Raw genomic sequence first — 18,614 nt, 5'->3', positions numbered from 1 at the left:
TTGAAGCATCTATCTTCTCTCACAAGTCACTTAATTCTGGTGAAAGGTTCCTATCAAGTTGTTATTGAGCCATCAAATATATTGCCCAAATTAAAGCATCAATAGGGTTTAATTGGAGGTTCCTTCACCCCCTTTTCATTTCCATGATAGGGAAGTAATGACATCATGATTGATTGCTTTGACTTAAGCCAACCAAAATGCATATTAGTGCTTATTATAAGGGAAAAGAAAAATAAAAATAAATAGAAAATTATAAGTAATGACTTCAATTTTGCTTTCTTAAATTTAATATTTTTGAGATATATTTTTTTAATCGAGTGTACTCGATCTTTTCGATGTTTAAGTTAAAAGGAATTATCGAATGTACTTATGAACTCGATAATCTAAAAATATCATAATAAAATTAAAATTAAAATATAATAAATAATTATTGATGCTTTTACTTCCTACATTCTTTCTTATATTTTTTCCTCTTGAGACACATTAGAACCAAAAATTCATTACATTTTAGTATATGTGTTGTGGGAAACAACATGGAGCCGTGGCCTCGGGTCGACGCGACTCAGTTTGGGTCCGGACGACAGGGATCTCCCTGGAGCGTTCCTCGAGCCCGCCGAGGTGGTCGCGCTGAGGTGGTCCGATCGGGACGGGGTGGCCGCTTCCTCCGGGCAAGAGCTCCTCGCCTGTGCGTCCCGCGGGGACCTTTGGTTTCGCACCTGCACAAAAGTCAGGTCGGAAAGCTCGACCCGACCCCTCAGACGATCAAATCAGTTGACGTGAAGGGGATTTCATATGAAGAAGTCTTTTTTGTGTGTATATTTTCCCCCTTCCCGTTCAGAATGCGAGGGTATTTATAAGGAAGCTTACTGTTTCCTGATGTGTCCGCTTGCAGGGGTTAGGATGGTAACGTCTGACACTGGTGTTGACGTGGCGTGAAGAACCGAGCATGAACAGGCGTTAATGCGTCTCGACCGACGTTATGATCCATTTGACCGGGTGCTGTCGCGTCGATCAAGGCGTGAGACGTCAGTCGAATCTTATCATAATTACTATCCTCATCAATATGATTCCATTATTTCATCATTAATATGCAATCTTAGTTATATATGGCTTCTTAAGTAATCTACATTTGACTAAGAAAGGCTTAAGTAATCTACACTTCCTCAGGGAAGGAGAGAAGAAGGTTATGGTGACATGGAACGGAAGAGGTGAAGTTTCGGGTCGGATCGGGTGGGGTTGGTCGATCATCGTGGATCCGGGTCGGATCAGGAGTCGTCGATGGGGAACGTGGTGCGGAGGAGGAGGTCATAGGGCGCCCAGATGGCGTCCACCGGGCACGGGCGCCCGCCGTCGAGGCGCGCCCACGGCTTGCCCTTTCCACTCCAATGCAGCAGGCTCACCGGCCCCGGGTGGAGGTCGCGGCACAGCCCCCGGTAGTTGTCGCCGCCGAGGCCGTGCTGGTTCCACCGGTGCTCCACCGCCGCGATCCGACCCGCGAACACCAGCAGGAACGGTGGCAGTGAGCCCAACTCGTAGATCCGCATACGCTTCTGGAGATCCATCCATTCCTCGATCCGCTCCGTGTACCCGCCGTCGCGCCACCGGCCGAGCTCCATGACCATGACGCCGGTGTTGAAGTAGCAGGCCCGCCGGCCCTCGAAGGCCACGGAGAGCGCCGGGTTGGCCCAGAAGGTGGGCGTGAAGTAGGAGGTGAAGTTGGCGTTGCAGTACTCGGGAGCCGCGAGCGCGACGCCGTCGGGGATCGGGGTGGATGCCAGGCCGGCGATGTCGTCGACGAGGACGAGGTCGGAATCGAGGTAGACGACCCGGCGGACGCACTGCGGGATGAGGCGGGGGAGGTAGGAGCGTGCGTAGTTGAGGGGCCGGTCGAGTGCCGCCCGGACGGAGGTGGAGATGAGCCCCGCGACGGTCGGCTCGTCGGCGAAGGGGTGGATCTGGAATGCGAGGGAGGGGAAGGACCCTGCGACGGTCGCGCTGAGGTAGCCCGCGGCGGAGGTGGCCACGAAGTGGAAGAAGATCGACTGGGGACAGGCGGTGTGCTGGAGGACAGAGAGGACGGCCGCCATGGAGCCGCGTAGGTAGGTGACGTCGAGGGTCATGGCGACGTGCACCAGCGCGTCAGGGGAGCAGGCCGAGTCGGGCCCCGGAGGCAGGGGGGCCGGGCACGAAGGTGCGTTGTAGAACAGAGGCGCCTCGCGGAACCTGGACGTGCCCGTGGCGGGGCCATCGCGCTGTCCGGCGGCTGGCGACGACGAGGACAGGATGGCGAGCAGGAGCAGAAGGGTGGAGGCGAGCGGCAACGGAGGCATTTGGAAGCGGGAAGTCACACTGCGGGAGAGAACTACGGGAAGATTTATTATGCTTTGAGAAGTGGGACTGTGATGGAACGAACGGTCCTGATCTAACGCGGTGGGCAGCCAAAGCCTATAAACCAAACCAAAGACGTACTACCTTCATTTTTACCCGTATACTCTACCTGTCTCCTCAAGTGGGCACCATATCGGCGAGGATGCTATAAGCCAATAGCAAGTCCAGTAGTTAGTGCGGGTTTAGGACATAGTCCTTCTAGAATTACTCCCATGAAGCCCATGCTCGGAGAACACCAAGGAATGGCTCCCACGAAGAAGAAGAAGAATTCAAGTGGACTTAATTGTAGCATTCTTTCTTTTAACATGCAAACTGCTATATACTTTGTTGCGGTGGGATCAACTCGACTAAGTGGCCATATTTCTACATGTCTCTGTCTCTTAAATTTGCTGGAGGTAGCTGCACCATCACCATCAGTATCATCATCATCATCATATAACCCTTTCCTCTTCCTCCTCACCTTTGCTTAGAATTGTTAGTCTAAGTTGCTGTTGTTGATGTGTGATGAGTTGCTTTACATGGGGGAAACCTCTGCAAGATAGTCTAGTTCTCACCAACTCTGTTGTTGCTTCAGGTGTGGAATTCATGTTGGTACTCAACCAGTGATGTGACTTGTTAGCTCATCAACTCTGGTTACATACATCAGTGGAGATTGTTCTTCAGTAGAAGCAGAGCCTAAGAAGACCAACCAACATCTTATCTTGTGGGATAACAAGACTCCTTCAAAGCTATGCCTGTATCGGGCAAGTGGCTCTTCATGGAGGAGGCATGTCAATGGCACTTAATGGGGCTTGGCTTGTAGGCATGTCAATCGCAGTCAATGACCACAGTACACCAAGCTGCAATGACCATATTTGAGTGGGTGTCAGAGATGGGAAAAGCTTCAACAACAAGTGAGGATCAAGTAAAAGTTGGACTGGTGAACATTTTCTCACATCCAGTACAAAAACATGATCAGAATTCTCATGTTATGCTATCAATGCTGACATAAGTTTTCCTCAGTTTGTGTTGCAGAATGACTTCAAGCAGTTCCAAAGCCATAGTTTCTTTCTGTAACTAAGTTGACAGAATGGCTCCATTATTTGGATCTCAACCTCTCAGGGTTCAAACTGGGCAACTGTAATGATACTGCTTTCCTCTTATTTTCCACTGTGCCCATGCCCTATCACTGTTCCAGAAATCAGGCATGAGTTGTGGTGGTCACCATCCATCACACAAGCCTTCCACCACCAGAATGTGGCACTGAGTTATTGATGACTGATGTGATAGTGTGAAGGAAATTGACCTTCCCTGTTACTTCAGAGCTGTGCTGAAACAGGTTATGAGCTACAAAAGTTGCAACACAAGTTTGAAAGATAGATATTGAGAGCTCTTGAGAAACAATGGACAATCATAAATGAGTTTGTACTAGGTAATCAAAGCTACAAAACAGTTAAGTAAATGCTTGTCAGAGAAAAAGTGATCACCTTTGCCTTTGGAACTGTAACAGGTCATGTCAGTGGCAAAACACTTCATGCATCATCATTCTGAAGCCCACCATATGAATGAGAAAAAGATCATAATAATTTCAGTATTACTTTCTAATCAAGCAAATTAACTTAGATTGTCTTCCATGCACCAGAAATTATCAATTACAAGGTAATGGAAACATAATAAATTGTCAAATTCTATTAATCTGTTAATGTTGCTATGAAACAAGAGAGAACTTCTCTGTGCTCTTCTTGAGTTGGTTGATTATGTGGCAAGATTCATGCATCTTCAATTCAATCCATATTGTAGATATATTCTTCATAGGCATTAATCCGAGAAATGCTTCATCTGCAACAAAGAATTATGTAGCACCCACGAATTAGTCTACTAACATAGATGCAGCCACATCATTACAGTTAATTGCAAGAATCACTGTTCCATCCAATAAACTCTCTTATCAACTAATAAAATCTAAGAAATTGGAAGACTAACAAAAAAAAAAAAAAAACAAAGGTAATGTAAGATTGTACCTGAGACAACGCTCGTTGTCTATTTCTCAGCATGGTCCTTTCCTTTGGATCAGCAGATGTTAGCACAAATATCTGTATGCACAAGACAATTTAGGGAATATAAAGGTAAAATAGCACTGAACATAAATGTCATTGGACAGAAAAAGAATAGTGAATATAAATATTAAATGACATGAATTTCTGCAACAGTCTCACCTTTTCAACTGGACGATTTCCTTGAATTACTTCTATGAACTTAAATATATCATGAAGTCGCTCATTGTCCTGTACATAACATAAAGCTCACTATTAATAGTTCTCTAATATATTAAGCAAGAGGTAACTTTCTTTCATATGGAAAGTAAAAAAAAAAGAATAAAATGGACATCCAATATTGCTGACCTTCATGTGCTTTGAAAAGCCACTTTGAAGGAAGTGCTTAATGTGCCTCACCTGCAAAACCAAATACATCAGCAAATACTTGAGAAAGTGAACCATTTCCCAAATTGGAGCAGAAAGAACACGAGAACTCCAACCTGTATCATTTGACTCCACTTTGACACCTTTAAAATCACATCTTGGCTAGAAGTCTTCATTATAACTTCATCAAACACACCAATCTGGAATGAAATATCATTTCAATAGAAGTATCTCATGCATATCAACTGTACCTAAACATGTAGAAAAGAAAACTACCTCAAAATACTGCAGGATGTTTTGCAAGAATTCTTTATCATGGATTCTATCCTGACACTCCTCATAAAGCTTCTTGACTTCCGCACATAACTCGCATTTTAGTGATTCAACAGAAGTAGCGCATGCTTCTTCGGAAAAATTATTTATTCTATCAATTTCAGAAATAAGGGCCACAGCTTCAGCAACAGCCACACAAAGAGAATGCTGATCTTTTTCCAATAAAGTCGAAAGGAACAAAATAGACCTGCATCAAAGTATAATTAAACAAATTTAAAGAAAGAATAAACATAACAAAAATAAATTGATTGGATTCTGTATACCCCTTCCAATACTCCGAATGTATCCTCCACCCATCAATGGCTGAAAGGAGAAATGACCATGCAGATAATGCTGCAGGTAACACAGTGTGGGTAGAATCTGCTGAATTGCATGTCTCCCATATATATTTCATTGAAAGCTGCACCTCATCTGGACTACTTGCACCAACAAAGGTGACAATAGCCAGACATTGTAACACCTACCCAAATTACAATTATTAGAATCAGTAAGCTCAATCAAGCAAAAGCTGATAGTCAAATATTAGCATACATACCAGTATTTTGAATGCATTGGAGCCAGATTTGAAAGCTTCACAAAGTTGTGGAACTGATTCTTTCATTATCTCATGTGCAGCATTGCCATTGTCAACAGTGAGAGCCAGTAATCCATCATATGCAAGAAATGGGTAGCTAGTGTCATGTTGTCAATCAAGCATAAGTAAATATTATTTGAAAGAGATTGATACTAACCAATGACACGACAAGCTAAATAAGCTTCAGTTGTGGGACCCTTTGTCATTAATTTTAAACATCGATATGTTAATGTTATATATCTACAAGGCAGAGACAAATCATCAAAAAATCACAAGTTGGAAGAACAAATTTCTAATAGTATCAGATAATGCTACAGATCAGAAACTTAGGCAGAGTGCGGACATCTAAACATAAAGTATGTACAATTGGGTATATGAAGCATAAATTTACAAAATGTTATAATCTCATTGAAAGAACAAGCACCAGTAATCATGCAAATTACACAATATTTCAGAGACATATCTATAAAATAGAAAAGTCACAATGAAAATTTGAAAAGTACTTAGATTGCATGTCTCACGATAGCCTCCACTTAAGATGTAAAAAAACGAGTAAAAGGACATTGAAAATCAGGTCCATAAGAATGGCATTCTGAAAAATAAAGAAATTATTCATTTCTAAACTCTCGAATGGTAATAGATTATTAGCTTTTACACAAGGTTTATGCGAACCATTACTGCGAGCAATCTTTTTAACATAATAAACTACAGCAAAATTGTTTAATAATAATACCAATTAACTTCAGCTAATTATAAAATTTAACTTACCTGCTTTGAACAAACTCATTCAGCACTTGCTTTTCAAACTCCACAATAAGCTTTTGCAAAGCTTCCTCTCTTATAGATTTCCTCCATAAAGACAAAAGAGAAAATTTATAAGTTTGGGATTTAGTAACAATAAAATGATTATAATAGTTTAATCTTTGCCATAGAAATCATAGCAACCATGCAGAATTAGTATATAGACTACCGATATCAACAAAGCTAAGCACAGATCAGGTATGACGGATATGAATATCACAAGCATGAAATCTATGCTTCATAAGTGCGAAGGATGATTTTATGAAAATAAGCCTCTTCCTGATTCGGGATGGTCAGAAACAAGAATTGGATAGACCAACAGTTTATTCTGAGTGTAAACAGAGGAAGATATGAGACAAGGGAATCGATATCGTTATCAAATTATAGATTACCTCTTATGGCATAAATCTTCTAAGTAATTCTCACATTGTAACAAATTGGTCAAGGAATTGTGATCAGCAACATAACCAGATGGAGCTGTTGAGGAAGCACCACCGAACTCTTCGCTATATGTGAGCTCATTACGTTCTGAATTAAAGCAAAAAAAAAAGAAGCAGCCATTAGAAATACTAATAAAACAATAACACAGGAGGAAAGAAGGGGAAAAAACATACTCACCAAGCCTGGATTGATCTTTGTTGAAGAAGTCCTTCTGTCTTTTCAAAGCATTGCTCTTTAAACCCAGTCTGCCTGTTGGGAAATATCTTTATATGGAGGATGCTACAAGATACCATAAGCACAATTGAAGAAGTAGCTGGAATTCATCTTACTCTTGCCCATGATGCTGTGGGCTATGAGAAACTGTGATGCTTTAGGCTGAGACCTGCAAGGCTTGGTTTCATATCGATTTATACAAGATGGAGGCGGTCCGGCTTATATGTTATAATCAGCATATTTCTTTATTATTTCCTAAATAAATTATCCCTTAATTACTAATATGTCATATCACAGCATAATTTGTTTTCTAATGAGTGTTCTATAGAATGGAAATAAAAATTTTCAGACGTCAAGATTATTCCTTATTTTAAAAAGCAATAATGAAACAGTATGTTAATTAAATACTATTTACGAAATTAAAATTAGGATTTATACCATATATGACATCTTTCCTCCTCCCCTATTGAAAAGGATTCAAGCTATGTTTTAATTAATACAATTTTTATGAAATCTAGAATTTTTATAAAATTTGAGATACATGATAATTTTTATATTTTAATTGATAAAAGGATTTGTAGGCATTAAGATCCTAGGATTAATATGATTAATGTAAAATGAATAATTTCTTATTGGTTGATGGGGCCTAATACGATGCTCTAATGCATAAAATTGAGACACTGAAACTGTATATTACATGTTCATGTATTGTTCCTCTCATTTCTACGACCCTCCTTGATGGCTAATGTATCACACTATAAAATTGATATGTTCTTAATGAACTTGTACCCTGTAACCAGACAATCATCATCCTCATCCCTTAAGATGTATTTTATCCATCCTACATATGGTTTTCATACTTGTACCCGAATCATACAATCGTCATCTTCATCCCTTAAGATGTATTCTATCCATCCTACATATGGTTTTCATCATTTAATTATGATATGATTGTAAGGTCTAATCCCTTCATATTTATGGGAATGTTAGTGGTAAATAGACCCTTTCCATTTACTTTCATCTACATAGCATAAGGATAAAGATATATCTAAGTGGAAATAGAGGCAAGGTACAGACTTCAAAATATCAATGAACTACAGAACATGCAAAAGAACCACATTAACCAACTTTGCTCCCAAAAAGATGTCATGTATGTAGTTCATTGCTTGCTGCTCTACTAACTGGCGCTGCCATCACCCTCCTTCACTGCCATTGCTTCCTGCTCTCAAGAGGAGGCCCAAAAATTGTCATCCCAGAGGCCTCAACAATCCTATAAACAATATGCCAATCCAGAAGTAATAAATAAATGAACCTGTTCGATACATAATAGTTACTTTGTGGGTATATTTCATGCTATATTTCTTGTAGCTCTTCGGTGACAGCGAAGTCCCATGTGATAAATGAATTAGGTTTATAAAAGCATGTAATCGAGTTCAAATTTACAGTCAATAATTTAAAGTACAGAGTTTGAACAGTTGAACTATGTTCCAACTGATGAACAAATCATTGGAAAAGCTATTGCAATGCAGTAATATGATTGAAGATAATACAACAGAAGCTCCCACATTATGCAATAACAGATCAAGTCTCTTTATTGGCTCGAAAGCCATCAAATTAGTTCTTCATAGCTTCATTTCATTGTATCAATTTATTTCATTATCTATATGATCCACATTCAAATTAGCCTACTGGAAAATGCATGGTTGGAATAGAATAGGTTCATCAAACTACAAAGAATGGTTATGGTTTTCTTGTCCAAAATAACTCTTACGTGAAGTAGAAGGCACAACAAACTCCAAATCAACGAGAATTGGCATGTGTTGCATAAAGATGTTTCCAAAGTAGAGCATCCGACGGTTACGATTCACGGATCAACACAACTAAGTCGAACTGCAAAGAATCTAAGATCCGCCGTCCAATCATAGATGGACGGCAGATCTGCATCAGGAAAGAGAGCGGCGTACCTCCGGTTCCCAAAAAGACCAGAACCCTCGCCGCCTTCCCTCACTCGTCTTGCTCCTCCTCCTCCTGCGACGACGGCTGCGCTTCCTCCTCCTCCTCATCTTCCTCTGCCGCTGCATCTCCGTATCCACCGCCCATCTCGCAGATTCTCTCCCAGATGCCGTCGGGCACGGGCACCACCGACAGTCGCGGCTGCTTCAGAAGCGCGAACCCCTTCATGGCCTCAGCCTCCGCCTCCGCCTTGATCTCCCGTAGCTCGACGGGCTTCCGCATCTCCCCCAGAGACCGAACGTCCACCGCGCCGTCTTCACCTCCGGCGGCGATAGTGTACCAGGGTTTGACGACCTCGACGACGCCCACGACGCGGCGGGCGGCGGCGCCGGAGTGGTAGAAGAAGCAGCGGTCGCCCGCCCGCATGGCCTTCATGTGGTTGACAGCCTGTCGGTTTCGGACGCCGTCCCAGGTCGAAACGCCGCCGTTGGACCGCTGGTCCTCCCACGACCACTCCTCCGGCTCCGTCTTCAGCAGCCAGTACATCCGCCGCCGCTTCCCCATCGCCTCCGCCCCTCCTCTCGAGTTCCGGAATCTCAAGGGCCGGTGAGGGGATAGTTCTGCCCCGATCCAACCGACTCTTACGCGCGTACTTATCAGCCCCCTGAGTGGTATTAGATGAGGTAGTCCAAGGGGTCCCATGATAGCTTCCAGTGCTAGGCCAGGTATGCCACAGTACTTATGCTCAAGTAAGAAAAGTACTACATAATCATTTGGCGGGAAAGTTGCTGTGCTCGGCCCATTGAAGCCCAATACGTACACCGCTAACAAAACTCATGACTTAAGTCGTGAGTCCCACAAGCACTAAGTGGGTATTCCTTCCCGAGGGGTCTAGCCTATCGCGACTTAAGCCACGCCAAGATGTATTTCCCTCAAGAATATTATTACTTATTAGGGCTTGGACATAGGAGAAGTAGGAAAATCAAGAATTAATAAATCCTTAGAGGTATTTTTGGAGCTTGTGAGCTTGAAATAGGCAAAATCAAGAAGGGTATACCTTCGTCCCAAGTGGATAATTTTTTACGAGCCTACCGATCACATCAACGTTCAATCGATCAAATATTTTTTTCTCAGATTAGTTTTAGAAGAAGGGTCCTGGATTCCTGGAGTGCTGATAAGGATATTTAGTTTCATATTAGAAGAAGAGTCCTGGATCCCTGGAGTGCCGATCAAATATTACTTTATCAGATATATAATTAAATACACCACTTTCTTAAGAGCCATAAACTTATTGCTAACATCCTTGACCATTCTAAACTCTTCTGGATAACTGTTAAGGCTTAGAAGTTGACATGGACACGATCGAATTAATATTCATGAGACAAAACTTTGTAGATGATGACAAGTTGGCAACTTGTCCGAGTGGCTGTTTCTAGGGGAGAACGAAGGCATACTTTGTTTCGTTCTTCGGCATCGAAGTCGTGGCTCGAAGGGTGACAACATCGAAGAATATGTATGTTGGAGGTTCCACGCATCGAGACGTTCGAGGTAATACCAGTCGTAGCGTCGACCTTCGAGCGAAGGAGAAGATTCACAGGGATCCATTTGAATGGTTCTCAAGTGTTCTATAGCCTTCGTCCACAACATAGACTGAGAGATGCATCGTCGGCCATAGCGTGTCCGAAGTCGACCTTACGTTGATTAGGAAAAGGATTTAACGAGGAGGAGGAGGAGGAGGAGGAGGAAGAACGATTCCGTTTTTGGCTCCGTATACGCCACCGGTATCGGTGTACTTCGAGTTGCGAGGGAACGTTGAGTCTTTAACGATGACCGAGTGTATTCGTCGCTACCAGGCCAAGTCTCCAATGGCGTGTTTGCTCGTGGAGAAGGAGAAAGAACACTTGTTCTTTGTCGGCATCATACATTCGGATAAGAGAAGAATAGGATTAGGAAAAGGACCAGCTGGTTGTTTAGAGAGTTTTATCTTCCTCTTACAGATGAAATCAATGCTTTGTTCATGCACTTTTAGGATGACAAGAACATGAACATAAAACCAACATTTACCCTATATTTATTGGTGTTTACGAGTCCTGGAAACATAGAACATAGATGCAGGACAGCATCACACGGCCTGCATGTTACTCCTAAAGCCAGCAACACACATGAGACATAGCAGTGATCATGACACAATGGATGGAATACTTGTGGCAGAAAGATCCACCAGCCAAAAGAGCACAACCGTGTCACCACCTCCCTCTTAATGGTGCTCCTGGGTGTAGATGTAGTCAGTGTGAGCTGCCAGGGATCTCCTCATCAAGCATTCATCCGCCCCGACGCCCTCACATCCTTCCACCCTCTCCGGCGTCTCCTTCTGCACGCCCTACAGTAACCACAGATCACTTAGTTTCTACAAACAAAAGCACTAAAAACCAGAGTGCGTAGGGGATCATCGGTGCACCTGAAGGCTGGTCTTCTCTGGATATTCCACTGGCGCTGTCCGGCCCGCATGGGCTAAAGACACGAAGACGAGGAAAGCAATGAGCACAAAGGTTATCTTCATGGAGTTGTGAGAAAGAAGAAGAAGAAGAAGAAGAAGAAGAAGAAAGAGGAGGAGGAGGATGGGTGAGGAACGTGAGGGGCTGGAGGGGGGGTTTAAATAGCATGGGGAGACACTGTTGGGAGTTGTATTTGGTCAGCAAAGGACATGGCTTCCATTCGAGCATTGATTTCTTCGGCCGAACGAGAGGTGGAGATCCATCGTTGGCATCCATGAAAGCGCAGTGGCTGTTGCGGCTCTGTGGCGAGCGGGCCTGATCGGGTCAGCCGGAGAGAAGATTTGATTTCATTTAATGCCTTCAGACCTCCTCATAACTCCGAAGCAAAGGAGGATTACTTGACACAGATTCCACAGCACAGATCCTCAGAGAACTGAGCGTTAGGTTTGCGGCTTCTTCATTCACGCATCAGACAACAAAGGAGTCATTATTATGAATGATTTCATCACGATAATAAAGGTTATTTCACTCCTAATAATAACTTAATAAGCTACATAATGCAATCCAATCACGTCCTTATCGGTGAAAATGAACCCCCAAGACTTTGGGAATTTGGTTTATATTAAAATCTCCTTAGGAGTAAATCATGTATTGCCATACATTGCTTTTGAAAGCAACATCAGATTTTTGTCCATATATGAGGTGTTGTTTTGCCCCCACACACACACACACATATATATATATATATATATATATATATATATATATTCTCTTTTCGGTGTTAATATAAACGAGAGAAACTTATACCAATTGGTATGAACCTGATGACACTTTGGAGTGGATGAATTAGTGTAATAATATTTTTAATCATTTAAAACTCGATTGATGAATTTATACGTTTCAAAAACTCAAAGTTAAAATTATAAATAATAAGAATAAGACAAAGTCACAAATACAAATAAAGAGAAATAAACAAATTTACAATGATTCGATCTTTTCAATTTACATCTATTTTTTATTTCTCTTCTCTTAATGTCATCGACTTTCACTATCGATCTTATTTTCAATTAGTGAAGATCAACTACCCTTGTTATAATAATTATTTTTTTTAGATTAAAGAGATAAATTTCACATACTTTATATATATATATATATATATATATATATATATATATATATATATATATATATATATATATATATATACAAGATCTCTCATCTCCTATAACTTAGAATTATAATTAAAAATAATAATACATAAACTGAAAGTTTATCCTATTATTTCTAAAAAGTTCAAAGTAAAAAATAATAGACGAGGTTAAAGACAAAAAAAAAAAAACGTTACTTAAAAGAATTCCTTTTTTTTGCATGACCTTCATGTGATAACCTTATATTTCCAAGATTATTAGGGGCAAGTAATATTAGCGGGCAGCAAATTAATGAACGATTGATTGGGTTGGCAGGGCTGAGATGGATCGATGCGACTCGAGGCATTCAATGACATTAATTGCTGTCCAATGCCTCTTTTGCTTTGAGAAAACTGATTGCCTCCACCGCACCTTTGATCGCCATTCCCAAACCTAACTTGTTTGAAGCGGATAAAGACGATCAACTTCGGCCATTACTTAGTCACCTGCCCTAACACGTTTCTCTCTCTCACACACACACACACACACGCTAGAAGACGAAGGCTTCTGATCTGTGCCATATAACATCAACCAGTCGTACCCATCACTCCCATCTATATGCGTATGTTGGAGGAAACTCGATCGCTTTTTTGCGGGATGATCCTTCACGTGATTGGGTGCTCCGATCACATGGTCATGGACCCATCTCGAATTGATTGATCCATGCTTTGCTTTTATATGTGGATGAAAGATTTTAGATATTAATAGTATATCTAAAATATAATCGATACTAAAGCCTCGAGATGTTCTATATGATAGGGGTACTACCCTTAGTAATAATAGTCAGCCATGTCAAACGCCATTGCGAAGCCTTAAAGATTGATATTGTGCATCGCGTTAATATGACACCTCGAACTACGATTGGATAATCGCCTGTTCCTACGCTATTCGAGACTATACGATACGACGCCGTATAGCACAAAGTCGTTTCAGAAAGCTCAGAACAACGTCACATGATGCGGATCCGTACAGGTTGATCGGTACTCACATAGGAGATATAAGCCAGCAATTCGAGGAGTCGACTACTATTAATAGATCACGTACGATCGATCATCGTTCGTAGGTATAAAAGTCAACTCCTTGATTGGCATCAAAGGGGGACTTCGAGCATTCAACTTTTTCTTACTTCACTCAACACTAACTTAATATTCGGAGGGGTTGAGTTCGGAAATACCTTTCCTAATCTCAGCCTGTGTGTAGGAGCCCGACAACGAGGAAGCTGGCCACTTGCTTCCACCACCTGAGCTTCTGTGGGGGCAAACCTTGTACATTCGGGATTGGATCGAGCCGTTTTGATTTTTGAAACAATGATTTCGATTTGATTAAATTTCAAATTATCGATTTTGATTTAATTTCAAATCACCTGTTTGATAAAGAAAAATAAATTATTTTACTAATATTCAAACTCATTACACAATTAAATCCATTTGTGTTTTTTCTTTTTAAATGGGTTCGGAAATTTTAGAAATTGAAATCGAACCGTATGAATGTGTTTTCAATTTGATTTAAAATTATCGAATCATATAAAATCTGAATTGATGGAGATCCAATTTCAATTCGAATCGAACCGGACTTTTTTACTTATATAGCTTATTCGACCTGATAGCTCATTCTACTGATCTTTGGAGGTCTGTGAAGGCGGATCGGCCACGAGGTGCCCACTACCAGAGGAAAGAGACCTTCACGAAAGAAACCAGACGCATGGCCGCCCACATCACAAAGCATCCTAATCGCTGGTAACATCACAGGGCAATCGACCCACCCTTCCTCACTTCAGGACACCATGGGCATTCATTGAAGATGGCGACCGGTGGAAGCCAGCATGCAGAAGAGGATCCCAGAAAACTCAGGAAGCCTGCAGTGGATTTGTGGTAACATCCAGGATACTGTGTCTTGGATGACAGCGTGTGGGTGGCAGATCGCAGTACGTTAGCAGTGGACCAGAATTACTCTCTGGATATTGGTCTTTGACGACGCTGCACCATGAAAACAACACCTGCAGATGGTCGGCTTGATCACCCCCACCTCACGATCCTGGCTTTGAATCCATATCGATGCATCTGTGCATGTCAATGGAGGATGCCAAGCATACTTCAACGCTAGTGATTCTGTCAGTGGCTATGAAGCCCACTGGAGGCTCTTCAAGGTTTCCAAGTTCATATATCCACGCTGGCTACATTGGAGTCCAAGCCAATGCAGAATGGGAGGAGGCTCTTTGAGTTGCTACAAGAACAGGCTGCGTTGTGCTGGCTCGAGAGCGCTTGCAGGAGGCTTAGAAAGCTCAGCATCCATGGCTTCAACAGGAGGAGAGGAGGGAGGCCGTACTAAACAAAGCTGCATGCAACATGGTACTGAAGAAGGGCCCGAACTGGGAGCCCGTAGCTCTCGTAAGAGGAAGATGCAGCAGTTTCTGTTCTTTCTTTGACATGGGTGGCAAAACCCAGGCAGGGCTTCGAGGGAATGCAGCCGCTAAATCTGTGCTCGAGCTGCACTTTGACGAACGTTCACCGTTCGCAACCCCATGCAGCCATACATCTTCTCTCGTCCTTAATTCCTTGCAGTAGATGACGAGCTCCTTCCTCGGGTGAACGCTCGCACCAAGATGCCTCCGGAGCAGCAGCGCCATGTTCTCCTGGATTCTCTATGGGAGGTGGTAGATAGGCTTTGAAGGTCTCATGAGGAGAAAGGAGGTTTCACGAACATAAGCCGATCGATAGATTCTGATCTGTCCACGTCCAGGGAAGGATGGAACCATTTCCGGCTTGAAATGAAGGAGATCGGCGTCGAGATCGAAACCATCTTCTTCGAAGAGATCAGAGAAAAGCTGCACAAGAAATGCTAATTGATGGATTCGTGGAAAGTTGGTGTACGTACGTGTTGGGTTTGGTGGGCCCAAAACATGAATGCAAGTTTTGAGCCTGTTTACGGCTCAGTGCCAGTGTCGGCCCAAAATTGAAATCTAGGGTTAGGGTTCCTCATTAATTGGTTCGGCCGTTCGGGTGCGTTTGCGTTCCAGCCGTCTTGGTTTGTTCCTGCTCTGTCCTTTCGTTCTTTCGTTCTCCCTTCCGTTTTCGTTTGTTTGTTTTCTCATTTTCTTTCACTCTGCTCTTGTGGCTGTGATGACTATTTCGTTTCTCGAATCTGATATCGATGTCATTCGAGGACCGCCTTGATGACTTCATTTGTGCGTGTCTGAGCCATTTTTGTTCTTGTTCTTCGATCTAAATTGTAGAAATCAAACATTTAGATCACCTGATTGATGGGATCGGATGATGATCGATGTGGATTTTACTTTTGTTACTGATTTGATAGTTTGATTAGGCTTCATATGTGCATATTGATTGGATCAGTGGAGAAGGAAGGGGAAGTTGATTAATGAGAACCCAAATTTAATATGCTTGTTTTAGCTCTTGGAGGCCTTCTTTCTTGTGAAATTTTAGATTTCAATGTTGCTTGGTCTCAGGAAGATGCCAGCTAAATCTTGGGGCTTTCTCCATCAAGGTAGCTAAGTTTTATAATGTGCCATACTTGCCATTTATTTTTTGCTTCATTTCTTATAGAAAATGCAGCTAATTTGTTATTGTGAGAAATAGTTTCATACAGTGTTTATAGGATCTGTCTATGATTTTGATGCAATGATTATAAGTAATTCTTCGTACTAGCTAGTTTTGTCATTGGCATGACACACACAAATATATACATTCATATATATACACATATATACATACACATATATATATATACACACATATACATACACATATATACATACATATAAATATAAATATATATATATGTATATATATATATATATATATATATATATATATATATATATATACATACATATACATACACATACATATATATATATATATATATATGTATGTATATGTATGTATATGTATGTATATATATATATGTATATGTATGTATGTATGTTATGTATTTGTTATTGAGTTTTGATTAAACCAATAACTTACATGTTGTTTAATGCACATTGTTAGTGAAGATCCAGCCTTTAGTTTGTGTGATGCCTCTTTTTCATATAAATATGTATGTATGTATGTATTTGTTATTGAGCTTTGATTAAACCAATAACTTACATGTTGTTTAATGCACATTGTTAGTGAAGATCCAGCCTTTAGTTTGTGTGATGCCTCTTTTTCATATGGCCACTTATGCGTTATGGCTTTTGTTTCAATCTCAGGAGCTCTTTGAGTTGGAGGATCTGTGTGATGCATGCATGGGGTGTGTTTACTGCACTGTTCTGTACTCATATGGGCGCATTTAATCTTTGATTGGATAGCTTTTGGTTTAACGAGACCGATTCTGAGCTGTTTTCATTGAAGGTGTGACAATCATTGGTTATTGGGATTTCATGGTTTTACCCATTGGTTTGTCTCTTTGTTTATTTTTTTGAGATTTAATTATTTTCCTTACCAAGTGCATGTTTGATGAGTAATTCTACTTCTTGATCTTGATATCTTGTTTTCGTTTTGACTACTTGTGTATGTATCTCGGACAACTTTTTCTTGTTCAGAATGTGTAGTTTAGTAAAATATTGTTAGTTCTGTGTACCAAAATGACCTCGGTGATAGCGATATGTTTCATCGGAAGAGTAAATGTCACGTGAAAATATTCTCTCATATCAGTTTGGGTTTCCTAAGTGTAAATTCCAAATATTTCTCTTCTTGTAGGTACAAAGAAAGCCTTTTATTATATGGCATGAAATTTAGTCAGGGGAGCATATATAAGTATAAACTCGCATTGCATTTATAGCTCATTGTTCTCATCAGGATGGACTATATAAATTACTTGAGTCTCATGTAGATCTTACAAAATGCAGATTCTAATATGGCATTAGTAGCATGAGTACTTGACATGTTCTGAGATGTTATGATGCATGCCAATAGCAGGAAATCAGACAGACTTCATCCTTTTTAGTTTTTTCACTGTTTAATTTGATCAGATGTGGCCATTTACAGCACAATATTGTTTCTGCATTATGCCAGAATGCCATCGATGCTGCTGCTTTGTTTCCTCCTGTGAGCCTCATATGACTGAAGCAATTCACATTGGCACAGCAAAATGTGAATCTAGAGAACGTTTATCTTCATATGTCTCGACTTATTCCTCGGATTGTTGGGAATTTTATAGCAATTCAAGTGGTATATTTGTGCCTCCACACAGTTTGCTGGGACATGAAGTGTGGGAATTAACGAGTTGGATTGGGTTTCTTATGTTTTCAATTGATACTATGTTATGGTACCGATGTTAGCACCATAGCAGTGACCTCCAAAGTTGGCTGTGCTCCACATTGTAAAAGATTATTTCAAGTTGGAATTAATCAAAATGCACAATAAATCCACTCCATCATTCTTTCATCCATTGTTATATGTTCATCAATTGAATCCTTGAATATCTCTCTGTTTGCAAGTTTGATGTTTACTCTCAATATCCCTCTTATTATCATTTGCTAATAAGCTCAGATACTATAATTTACATTTGTTAGCTTAAATAATTGTGATTTCTGTTAATAATAATAATAAATAATAATAAACTGATAAAGACCAATCTCAGTGGTAGGTATGAGTTTTTCTATTACGAACAATATATCTTGTTTATCTATTTCTTTACAAAATTAAAATCTAGAATAAAAAACTATGATTAAATGATATATTTAATTATTTTTAAATGGAGTATTTTTTTTAAAAGAAGCTTATTATTGATAATACTTGTAAAAATAATAAAATTTATTTTATTATTCACATTTTTTAAATTATTAATCATATTCTTATTCTTATATTCTCCAATTTCACGTAATTAT

General features: G+C 40.7%; 3 protein-coding genes, 2 long non-coding RNA genes and 2 other non-coding genes across 11 annotated transcripts; 3 read left to right on the top strand and 4 right to left on the bottom strand.

The window, feature by feature from the left end:
• Positions 1-1,083: 1,083 nt before the first annotated feature.
• Positions 1,084-3,989, bottom strand: LOC103990122 (probable galacturonosyltransferase-like 2). 3 transcript variants are annotated; one of them, XM_065189469.1, is made up of 2 exons: positions 3,855-3,989; positions 1,084-3,714 (listed from the first exon to the last, which is right to left on the bottom strand). In XM_065189469.1, the coding sequence occupies exon 2, from the start codon at positions 2,328-2,330 to the stop codon at positions 1,266-1,268; it is 1,065 nt and encodes a 354-aa protein (XP_065045541.1). In that variant the 5' UTR covers positions 2,331-3,714; positions 3,855-3,989; the 3' UTR covers positions 1,084-1,265. The 3 variants fall into 3 exon arrangements, with proteins under 3 accessions (XP_065045541.1, XP_009407434.2, XP_065045542.1); XM_009409159.3 differs by lacking the exon at positions 3,855-3,989 and having other exon boundaries at positions 1,084-2,349; positions 2,498-3,779; XM_065189470.1 differs by lacking the exon at positions 3,855-3,989 and having other exon boundaries at positions 1,084-3,227; positions 3,324-3,779.
• On the bottom strand, positions 3,930-7,984 carry LOC135677295 (uncharacterized). 2 transcript variants are annotated; one of them, XM_065189471.1, is made up of 12 exons: positions 7,266-7,984; positions 7,114-7,185; positions 6,888-7,023; positions 6,463-6,543; positions 5,656-5,934; positions 5,384-5,580; positions 5,064-5,307; positions 4,904-4,987; positions 4,770-4,820; positions 4,584-4,652; positions 4,389-4,460; positions 3,930-4,206 (listed from the first exon to the last, which is right to left on the bottom strand). In XM_065189471.1, the coding sequence occupies exons 5-12, from the start codon at positions 5,719-5,721 to the stop codon at positions 4,186-4,188; spliced, it is 804 nt and encodes a 267-aa protein (XP_065045543.1). In that variant the 5' UTR covers positions 5,722-5,934; positions 6,463-6,543; positions 6,888-7,023; positions 7,114-7,185; positions 7,266-7,984; the 3' UTR covers positions 3,930-4,185. The 2 variants fall into 2 exon arrangements, with proteins under 2 accessions (XP_065045543.1, XP_065045544.1); XM_065189472.1 differs by having other exon boundaries at positions 6,463-6,531; positions 7,114-7,984.
• A 191-nt stretch (positions 7,985-8,175) lies between these two features.
• Positions 8,176-9,778, bottom strand: LOC103990124 (uncharacterized). The gene is made up of 2 exons (XM_009409160.3): positions 9,114-9,778; positions 8,176-8,419 (listed from the first exon to the last, which is right to left on the bottom strand). Exon 1 carries the CDS (start codon positions 9,664-9,666, stop codon positions 9,154-9,156), a length of 513 nt encoding a protein of 170 aa, XP_009407435.2. The 5' UTR covers positions 9,667-9,778; the 3' UTR covers positions 8,176-8,419; positions 9,114-9,153.
• A 1,366-nt stretch (positions 9,779-11,144) lies between these two features.
• On the bottom strand, positions 11,145-11,712 carry LOC103990125 (uncharacterized). The gene is made up of 2 exons (XR_001978488.2): positions 11,561-11,712; positions 11,145-11,482 (listed from the first exon to the last, which is right to left on the bottom strand). It is a non-coding gene; the product is annotated as an uncharacterized LOC103990125 (long non-coding RNA).
• A 4,102-nt stretch (positions 11,713-15,814) lies between these two features.
• Positions 15,815-18,171, top strand: LOC103990126 (uncharacterized). Of its 2 annotated transcripts, XR_001978414.2 has the most exons (3): positions 15,815-16,285; positions 16,995-17,136; positions 17,800-18,171. It is a non-coding gene; the product is annotated as an uncharacterized LOC103990126 (long non-coding RNA). The 2 variants fall into 2 exon arrangements; XR_010514643.1 differs by having other exon boundaries at positions 16,995-18,171.
• Positions 15,896-15,985, top strand: LOC135677967 (small nucleolar RNA snoR126). The gene has a single exon (XR_010514796.1). It is a non-coding gene; the product is annotated as a small nucleolar RNA snoR126 (small nucleolar RNA).
• On the top strand, positions 16,411-16,501 carry LOC135677966 (small nucleolar RNA snoR8a). Its single transcript, XR_010514795.1, has one exon. It is a non-coding gene; the product is annotated as a small nucleolar RNA snoR8a (small nucleolar RNA).
• Positions 18,172-18,614: the final 443 nt, after the last annotated feature.

The sequence above is a fragment of the Musa acuminata genome, chromosome BXJ1-6 (genome assembly GCF_036884655.1).
Source record: "Musa acuminata AAA Group cultivar baxijiao chromosome BXJ1-6, Cavendish_Baxijiao_AAA, whole genome shotgun sequence".
NCBI lineage: Eukaryota > Viridiplantae > Streptophyta > Magnoliopsida > Zingiberales > Musaceae > Musa > Musa acuminata.
The sequence above is the reverse complement of the archived record's forward strand: the minus strand, read 5'-3'. Positions and strand labels throughout refer to the sequence as shown.